At 35.6% G+C, this 10,919-nt stretch overlaps 1 protein-coding gene across 1 annotated transcript; it reads right to left on the minus strand.

Annotated features, from left to right (window-relative positions):
• Positions 1-458: 458 nt before the first annotated feature.
• LOC106132405 (uncharacterized) lies at positions 459-1,414 on the minus strand. Its single transcript, XM_013331808.2, has one exon. It carries the CDS (start codon positions 1,221-1,223, stop codon positions 459-461), a length of 765 nt encoding a protein of 254 aa, XP_013187262.2. The 5' UTR covers positions 1,224-1,414.
• Positions 1,415-10,919: the final 9,505 nt, after the last annotated feature.

The raw sequence follows: 10,919 nt of genomic DNA on the forward strand, positions 1-10,919 counted from the left end.
TAAATTAATATAAATAAAATAAAATAAGAGTAATTAACCTAAGTATGCAACCAAAATAATACTCCACCGACCGGTTGTGCAGTCATTTGGATCATTTCCAAACAGCACAATGCAAGCAACGTTATTATATTATGTTTGTAACCGCAAAATGTAAAAGAAACAAAAAAAAAAAAAAAAAAAATAAATATAAACAATAAAATTTCTAAACAAAATTGTAAACAAAGCATAGAGCATAGCTAAACGCAACAAGTGAAAAACAAAACTAAACGCACAACTGTCAAACTCAAATCAAATGAAATGAAAAGTGACATTGACAGCAGAAAGACAAATTGTCATTAAAAGTAAAAAGTTTGGGAGGTATCTTTTCACTACGACGAATAAATTTGATTCACTGGGTTCAATAAAGGAATTGAAGCAAACTGAACCGTAAAATATCCATGAATGGCGGTCGTAAATGACTACATTTTGCCAGATTTGCTGGCAGCAGCAGCCGCGGTCTTTCTGGTACGCGTTGTCGGGGCCGCAGCTACGGAGGGCTCGGGGACTACACGAGGCGGCTTGGAACCAGCTTGCTCCGGTTCAGCGACGACTTTGTCAAGGTCCGACAGGCATTCAACTCGGTGACGCGCTCCTTCTGTGTCCAGAACGTATACAGTGCCCTCACGAGTCCAGCAATTGGCGACACCAAACCGCTTACGAGCTGCCATGAACACATCATGTCGTGACTTAGTGAGGAACTCCGACAGCGTGACACCCGTTCCCTTCAGCTTAGACTTCGCACTCCATACTTTATTCCTAATAGACCAGTCACGCACTTTGACTAAAACAGGCCGGGGTTTACCAGCTAGCGGACGACCCATTCTGTGACACCGGCTAATGTTATCAAGAGAAAGTTCGTTCAAATTCAACCTTTCTTGAACGGTCTGAGTGATTACTGCCGCTGGATCCTCACCATTGTTCTCTGGGATACCATGAAAAAGTAGGAATTTTTTGCGGGACCGCATTTCAATGTTATCAGTGGAGCGGCTCAACAGGTCAACTTGATCCTGGAGTGATTGCAACATATTCATAACAAGATTCTGAAATGCGGTAAACCTTACTTCCAAACTGGGGGTGGACACTGATGAAGCATTTCCCTGCATTTGAGACCTGAATTGATCCATCTGTGTGACGAAGAAATTCTGCATTTGCTCCATTGATTGTTTGAGGTTATCCATATCCATGTGATTTTTATATATGTGCAAAACAGTGGAAATCTTGTGCTAATAACGGAGATAACACAACACGGTAGGTCTGGAGGGCTTTACTTTAATTTAGCATAAAAATATATAAATTACTTCTATGTTTTATAATTTTAAATTAAATATTTAACTGAGGGATAAATTTTTGCTGTTTGCTTATTCACACCTACCGCCCAAAAAAAGTTTCCGCAATATTCAAAATTTTGATCTATCTGACCAAGTGAAGTGACATCATCCGGCAGTAGACAGGTTTCCTGGAGTGCAACAAGGTCTGAAGATTGACACAGAGACCTAATATCATTAATAGAACTTGCAAAAACTTTGCCGTTGAATGTAATAAATTTTACTGTTGATTTATTTATATCCATATTCATTTATCTGTATTATTCTTTGAATTTCCATAAGTCCTTATAAATCTCCTAAAAGTCACCCCTTCCGGCCACATACTGACGTCCAGGAACAATGCTAACTTACTCTTTGGCACATACACAATATATGCATTATACTGCCTTTGCTCCTTCGAATTAATTTTTTTGATGTGTACATTTATTTTAGATTTTACTTTTATGTAGGCCATAATGTCTTCCTCATTTGTAGTCACATCTACATAAACAACGGTATCTTTACATCTGCAGCTCTAAACTTTTCCTCGGACTTCGAAAGAGCTTTGCCTTGCATAGTCATAAAACGGTTTCTGAACCGTTTCTTTTGAGAAATTTCCCACCCTTCATTATTAGCAGCCTCTTCATAGCTAGGCTTAGATTTCTGCATCTTTACTATTTCAGACATTAATTTCTCAGACTGTTTTATTGTTTCTAACTCCGACCTCCCAATGTTATTGTTGTTATTATGACTCCTTGACATTGACTTGTCTAACGTCAGTTGTTGTTGTTGTTCTGAAATGTCACCTGCATCATGTTGCAAAGTCACTGTCATCAACTGACATGAGTTGGATTGAGATGGGGAATCCTTTTGAACAAGAAGGCTATTCTCACCTCCGGCGACGGCTGCGCCGCCGTCGCAGTCGCCGATACAAGCTGACTCATTGCTTGCTGTTGCACTGTGGAAATTTGGACGTGCGATAAGTTTTTGAGCACAATTTCTTTTTTTAGTAAGATTTTCATTATCATCCCACTGATTAACCAGGTGCACATTAACTCGCTTCTCATTGTTTTCTAAAGTTTTTCCAAAAACGCTATTGTTTAACAGTTTAAAAAAATCTTGTTCAAAAGCAGATGAACTTTTTTGTCTTAAAGTAGTATTCAAATCAATATATTGTTTTAAATACGGTCTTTGTCTAAATGTTATTACCCTATGTATTTTTTTCAAAATCAGTCCATGTTTTAAACAAGTTTTTAAATGAATGTAATGAATTACATAATAAAATTTATCATATAAATTCGGAATGAGTTTGTGATCTTTACCACCAGGTGGTATGCATTTTTCTGGACAAAATGGTAAATCATTATGTAAATTATGCAAGTGCTTAGGATAAACTAGGTCTACCTCTAGTATAAACCCATAGTCAGCATCATTTGCTACTTGAATTATATCCAATGTATTGATTTCATTTTGATTAAGAAACCTAAAATTGGATAATGGTAAATATTGACACATACTGAACCCATATAAATTGTTGCAGACGATATAAGTAATATACGATGTAGGCTCTAAGGGTTTGTAATCAGGTAAAAAGGAATTATTTGCTTTAGCATGTCTATGGGAACATAGGCACACACCGCCGCGAATGCCCTGTTGTAACATTCGAATCATAGATAAATCATTGATAAGCTCTAACTGAACGCCTGTTTTAAGCAACATTGCATCAAAAGATAGACTAGGTGCGGTCAAATAAAATGCTGGATCCAACTGATAATGCTGTTTGCAAGTCCGACGAAAATTTTCAAAAATATCTGATAGTAATAGCACATCAGATATCAAATAGAGATCCGTATATGAACCTAGGTCAGAAATTTTAAAGGTTGACCAAATTAAATTCGCATGCCTGTAATCCTCATCGGAGATATGTTCGTCATTCAGCGAACTGTAAAATAATTCTTTTGGTGGAAGTTGACTTTCTTGATAACGTTCCCATGAGCTCATGTACTCGTACGGATATACACCTTTACGAGTAAGTAACTGAAATTTCTCATCACAGGGGTAAAAATTTTTAAGGTATTTAAAGTCATCTGGTTTCAAAGTGTCTGATAATTTACTTAAACTTGTAGCTAGAAATTTAAATGAATCAACAAAACGAAGCTGATAAAACTGATCATTAGAGATGTAACATTGCTGATAAAAAATCCATGTTTATATAATCGATTTATTATTTAAGTATGAAAAATCGATTAACAAGTAATCGATTTTTCTTAAGAAAATAATCGATTTTATTATATTGATTTTCCTAATTTTTCAATTTATGTCAAAGTAAACGCCATATACATTATATCAATAGATTTATTCATTAAAAATAAACAACAGAAACCGTAAGTTCTTATATACATACATACATACATAAAATCACGCCTCTTTCCCGGAGGGGTAGGCAGAGACTACCTCTTTCCACTTGCCTGCACTGCATAGTTACCACTGCATAGTTCTTATATAATCGAAACAAATTAAAGTTTTTAACAATCAAGTTTGAAAAATGAAGTTTCAGCAACGAATAATGAATAAAATATCAACTGAATGTCGGTAAAATACTGTTCATCGACTAATTCCATCTAGAGAATGTTTGATTAAATTAATCATCTTAACTGTTTTAAGAGCACAGAAAGAATGCACAGATGGCGTTAATGTAATATTATGGAGCTATGATAGTATTCTTTGGCAGTTCGCGTTCCGGGCTCCAAGCCAGAAGACAAAAACGTAATGTCGGAGTGCATTTATTGTATGATTATAAAAATCGATTTTTAATCGATTATTAATTAAAAAAAAATCACATATAAAAATCGATTTTTACTTTAAAAAAATCGATTTTTAATCGATTTTTTCCATAATCGATTTTTTTTTCACATTCCTACTGATCATTTGAAACCGGTACAAATTTGGTGAATGAAACATAGTTTTCTTTAGTTTTGGGTATAATTTTTATGTCACCAGGAACTTCAGCCAAAGCTTTAATGAATAAGTGACAGTCATAACCGGCTAGGTTGTGGAGAAAGATGGGTACAAACGAGGGACGTTTAAATTGCAAATTGCATTGTGGGTGGGCAGGTCCTCTGTAGCGACCGGTAACATGACAATGGTCGCGTACCCGGTCCGAAAATACAAAGTTGTTACAAATATGGCAGCGAGTTGCTTTGATAAACTCCGTTTCATCATCATCAGTAAATATCATTGGGACTGGTTCGTTTATCATATATTTTCTTTACGTCTTTGATAATAGACTCTACAAACCTTCTAGCACAATCTGGGCCACGGTATGATACGTAACTATTATAGTCAGTATTGTCACAACAATCAATATGGTATGCAAACGCTATAGGTATGTGTTTGTTCAAAGTCATAGTGTTATTAGAAGAGCAGCTTATGTCAGCGTTAGTTTGGAGCATTGATTCAAAATCAGCATAAATACAAAAGGGCATATTTTGTTTACGCTCATAATTTTTAAATTGTATCAGTGACCCGTTGTCAGGCAAAACGGTCACTACACCTCCACATGGATGAGTGTCAACTTCTTCTAAAGTCCCAAAATTTAGTAAACAAAAATCACAAAAATAAACCTTACCGTGATGTGATGTGATGTGACTTGACTTCTAAAAAGTCTAGAACAGTCTTTTATTAAACAATAATGAGAGGAATTTTTATTTTCTAAAAAGAGTAAATGAATAATTTTGAAATTTCTGTTCCTATCCATTTCTGATTTGTATAAAGGGCCTACAATAGATTTGTTATTTTTTAAACCATATATGATAAACTTAATATTTGAGTAATTTTTTTCAAAAATTTTTATGTCATGAAAAGTAACAGGAAATGACATACCGCTTGTATCAAAAAGATCGTAAAAATGTGGATATGACGATGTTCGGTTAGGCCGTTTCTTGGTTGGATATAAAGCTGCTGTCACGCACCATAAAAAGCAATACTGATCTTTATTTATAATATTTAAACATGCTTTTTTAGATTGAATTGATTTAGGTAAACTTATAAAACTGGAACCGGCTAGAGGTTGGTATTTATTAAGATTGACCTCCATATATAAAATGTTTAAAAATGACCACCCACTGTCGCGATGTTCGAATTCCTCAATACTTTTTTTAAATTTCAAAACTGTCTCTAAATACAATTTGTTGAAATCAAAATCAAAATACAATATTTTGTTTCTGGTAATAAAGGACTTAACTGATTGCGAGTTATCTTTGAATTGTACGAATGTACCAAATAATTCAAAATTCACTTTCACACACGTGTGTTGTCCCAGGTATTTATCTAAAAGCGATTTTAACTTATCATGAATTTCATTAAAAAATACATCTAAAGAGGATGATTGAGATTCAGTATTCGCTATTATCTTGTAAGTTAAAATACGATTTCGAAATGCAGTGCTGACCATTTCTATACCATAATCATATTTTATAGTATGATTATTCTTTTTATGTAAATTGCTTCTCAAATGACCAACCCACGATTTATTGTGTATAGATGAGTTACACACAGTACAGAAAGGCATGTTAAAGGATTTTTTGATGAAACTTGAATCCAAAATAAAGGAATAATTAATGATTAATTACTTATTACACTACTTACATTGAAAACATTTAAGACGAAATTTAACACAAAAGTAATAGGTAATTTATGCCGAAGGAAGGAGTCTTATTTTTTTACTTAAAATTAACCTTGTGACTATAGTACACGGGTTCTACCTCCTCAAATAGACTCCAAGCTCGTCCTAGGAAGGCTTGTAGTGATTCCCAAGACTTTGTGGATTCATCACACTGTAGCTTCACCGTTATAAGAGCTTTTTTATAACGAGCATCAGCAGGGTTGTTCACGTAATCCTGTGTTTTGTAGACCTTAAGATCCACAAAATAATCACCCTCGGTCTTCAAAGCACGTCGAGAGGTCCCCGTCGAAACTTTGCTGGAGAAACTTGACGTTACTTCTCCACCGCGATTCCTTGGTTTGCTGCAACCGGCTTCCTCAGCTTGGAGGATGTTAAAAATGTTCTTTTTTGTTCTGTAAAAATAAAAAATATTTTTAATTTTTTAATATATTTTAATAATTATTTTTTGCAAGTAAGAGACATAGGAAAAATTGTGTTGAGTTAACAAGCCTTGACCGGCTTCTATACGTTCCGCATGAAGATAAGCATTTTCCCTAAACAAGAAAATAAATTAATAAAGTAATGATGAACAAAATGTAAATTGATGTTTTTGCGACAAAACAAAAAAAGGAGTTATATTATTTACCTGTTAGTTGAGGTAAAATCAGGTGGTGGTGACGTAGCTTTGCGCTTCGATCCAGCAGCCGAGCTACGAACAATTTCTGGATAAGGCGATATGTCTCGGGTCTGCTTCGCAGCAACGGTTTTGCGCTGGCTCGTTTTCTTGCTCGCTTTCTTTGGGGGAGCTACAGCAGATAACACTGACGAGGCTTCGAATTCTGAGTCAGACCTGTAAGATATTAAAATTTTAAGTTTTGATACATTCTTAAGTAGGTACCTGAAAAATAAAAATGTAAATTTCACCAAAGATGAAAATACATATTTAATACTTACTAACATTTTTCAAATTTATGAAAAATATGCAGTATTTATACAGCAGTTCTTTTGGCGCAGCGGTTCCGGAGCACTCACAAATAATAATTTAATTTTCTTCATTGCCCGACTATTTAAACAGAAAATATAACTTGCTCATCAAAAAAAATTGGTCAAGCGTAGGTTGATTCTGAATTTAATTATTGATAACCAATATCTTAGACTAGTGTGAACCTTAACAACTAACGGTGAAGGTATATATTTTTTTTAATACTTGATAAAAAAGTTAGGTTTATATTTAAATAAAAATACGTAGTTCAAACCGATACATGTATTAATATTTTAATTTTTATAATATGAGTACTAAGTAAAGATGATAATAGTGTCAACTATCAATTTATTTTTTAAAATACTTATCTCCAACATTTGGTTTTAAGATAAAATCGAATCATAATGTAAGCAGAATATATAAATCCCAGATCCAGATACTTAAATGTAAAAAAAATGTATATCTTAATTCAGTTGTGATCGAACCCGAGACCTCAAGTTACATGCAGACTTGTTAACCACTATGTCACGAGGGTCATCATTGCATTCGAATACGATGACTACATAATTTGCTGTAAAAGAATAATATTTTATATCAGGAATCTTGTGGTGCTGACAGAGTAGAAAAAGACCACCCAATATCTGCCTGCGGGCATTGTAAGAGGTGATTAAGGGGGAGGTCATCGGATGCTGTTCTTTTTATATTAGACATTGTAGGTTGAACATAAAAAAGTCTTCAACCCTGGTCGTTGTCTTTGACAATGGGTAAACTATGTTAGTAGCCATTAATCAGGGGTAGACAGAGCTAACAGATTTAAAAAGACTGAAAGGTCACATTTAACTGTAAGGGTTATGATAGAATAGAGATTCAAATAGTAGCAAGTTGATTGCTCATAATATACAAAAATAATTCCAACTTTATTAGCCCAATTCTTTCCTAAAGCAAGTCATCATGGATAATGTTTGTTATGAATAGAAAATATTTTTATCGCATAAACCATTCAACCGATTTATATAGGATATACACACATTTAGTACTGAAAAACCATACGCCCTTATAAAAATCTATTACTACGCCGGCAGCGGTAATAAAATCGATACCTAAAAATGTTTCATTATTAGTTGATTCGGGAAAAATTATAAATGGCATGGTGATAATTTTCGTTTCTAAGTGCACGTCTAAAGTGGTGGTGAGTACATTCATTGAGCGCACTACGCCGTCAGCAAGCTTTATTTCACGCGACGACGAGTGGAGGCGATGTCCCTTACTTAGAAGGAGAGTATATGTATAGCGAGTGGCCAGCCATACAATGCTTGGCCACCGTGTCTATCAACGCGGTGCCGTAAAAACCTAAAATTTTAATATTAAAAATGGGTCTTAAATCGCGCCCAAAGGTGGTTTCCGCGAAATCGTCACCGCGTGCAACATCGGTTCCGCTACATAAAAAAAAATATCACAAAATAACATATTTACATTACCATTTTTGCACATAGGAAAAAATTCACTACTGGTCTCATTACAAAAGTAGGTAACTCCGTTTTTTGAATTTTCGGAGTTAGGACTGTTTTCAAAATTCGAATTGTCACAAACAGAATTAGGCAAAAAAGAATTGTTACTTTGTATGGAATGTTTAGTAGTTACATCATTATTTGAAAAATTTGAATTAAGACAATTTTCTTTACAAGATTTTGTGCAAAAAAAATATATTTGTATTTTTAGGCTTGTGGCACTTTTATTTATTTATTTATTCTTTATTGTAACAATTACAATTTGTAAAGTACAATAGGCCCACTTAATGCTAATAGCATTATCTAACAGTCTACCATTGGGTTAAGCAGAGAACCTTTGTGTCGGTGATAATAAAAAATGTATAATAAACATACTTACTAAACCATTTATACTATAAACCTATACTTAATATATAAATATATACCTATAAACTAGACTACACATATTTGTGTTTTTTTTGTTGTTGTTAGATTGGCACAACTGTTTTCCATTTTGGCGCGGAGTTTGAGTTGCATCTGTTGTTTACATTAAAAACAGTGCTATTTTTAGTTACATCATATCTAGTGTGTATTGCTAATTTCATAATGGATAAAAACATCGAACAAAGAGTTTGTCTTAAATTTTGCATTGCCAATGGAATATCGTGTTCGGAGTCACTGAAAATGTTACAGAAGGCTTACGGTGAATCGACTTTATCAAAAACTCGTGCTTATGAGTGGTACAAAGCCTTCAAAAGCGGTCGAGATGTGATGGAAGATTTGCCTCGCTCTGGTAGGCCATCAACGTCTGCAACTGAAGTTAACATCGCAAAAGTGAAGGAAATAGTGACTGAAAATCCTCATTCAACTTTGAGAGAGATAGCCACCGAACTTTCTGTATCTCACGAGTCGATCCGTACCATTTTAACTAATAATTTGGGTATGAAACATGTTGCCGCTCGGCTAGTCCCAAAAGACCTGAATTTTTTTCAAAAACTCAATCGCATGAGTCGCTGAGGACATGCTAGAACGAGTCAATTCCGACCCAACATTCATGAAACGCATTGTTACTGGTGACGAGTCGTGGGTTTACGAGTTTGACATGCAAACTAGTCAACAAGCTTCGGAGTGGCGCCTTCCAACTGAACCGAAACCGAAAAAACCACGCCAAAGTCGTTCAAAAGTCAAAGTCATGTTGACTGTTTTCTTTGACTATCGCGGTGTTGTGCACTCGGAATTCTTGCCGGAAGGTCAAACGGTAAATAAGGAATATTATTTGAGTGTTATGCGGCGTTTAAGAGAGCAAATCCGACGAAAAAGGCCAGATTTGTGGAAAGAAAATTCTTGGATTTTGCACCATGATAATGCACCTTCGCACAAGGCCATCATTGTGAACGAATTTTTAACCAAACACTCAACAAATACCATCGAGCAACCACCATATTCACCAGATATGGCTCCAGCCGACTTTTTTCTTTTTCCTAAACTCAAATTACCACTTCGTGGCACCCGTTTTCAATCGGTAGAAGACATAAAAGAGAATTCGCGGCGAGAACTGACCTCAATTCCGGAAACAGCGTTTAAAAAATGTTTTGATGATTGGATTATTCGTTGGCGTAAGTGTATCGTTTCTAAAGGAGCATATTTTGAAGGTGATAAAATAAATTTGGATGAATAACAAACAGTTTGTGTATTATTGATCTTTTCCTGCTACTTTCTTGACAGAGTAGTATATATATGTATGCAGCAGATTACATACAGAGATTATTTACTCTCTCATGACTGAGTCAGAAACAACTGGACCACGCGCGACTTAAAACTGGTGCGGCTCAGAGAAGCTTGAACGGAATCGGGAAGTGCATTCCAAAGTCTAACAGCTGTAGCAGCGAAAGAATTTGAATAGAAACCTGTACGGTGAAAAGGTGTTGCAAGTGTCAACCTGTTAGAGGAATGTAGGATTCTTTCATGGGTGGAACTTAAAAGTTGAAATTCGGATCTAAGATAATCTGGGGCTAGGGGATTATTAAGAATATAATAAAGTTGACAAAGAATATGAAGATTCCTACGTTGTCGGATGTTGGGGAGTAAGGGGGAGAACGGAATTAACATCTTTCCGGCCCCAACAGTCAACCTCACCTGCTCGCGCGGACAAAATACTTTTCATCCGCGGCGGTTTTTCTCGGAAGACCGCGGTACTCCCTGCTAGACAACGGACGAGGCAATGGCGACCGAGCAGTGGCGGTATAACCATACACCCAACCAATGGTTGGAAGAGGCTGCAGGAGCCTGCGGGATTAAATAACCCCAAAAGACTGGTGCAGAAGGCAAGGGGAAACCACTGCAACTATTTTCTCGAGAAAATTGTCATGGAGGTAAATACACAAGAGGTGCTTTTGCCATGCAACCCGCTTAGCAACCGGCGCCGTGCTGCGTCCGGGGCGCGC

This window comes from Amyelois transitella, chromosome W (genome assembly GCF_032362555.1).
Source record: "Amyelois transitella isolate CPQ chromosome W, ilAmyTran1.1, whole genome shotgun sequence".
Lineage (NCBI taxonomy): Eukaryota > Metazoa > Arthropoda > Insecta > Lepidoptera > Pyralidae > Amyelois > Amyelois transitella.

What these genes read in the sequence shown, in the direction of transcription:
- LOC106132405 (XM_013331808.2), bottom strand. Translation starts at nt 1,223, where the DNA reads ATGGATATGGATAACCTCAAACAATCAATGGAGCAAATGCAGAATTTC.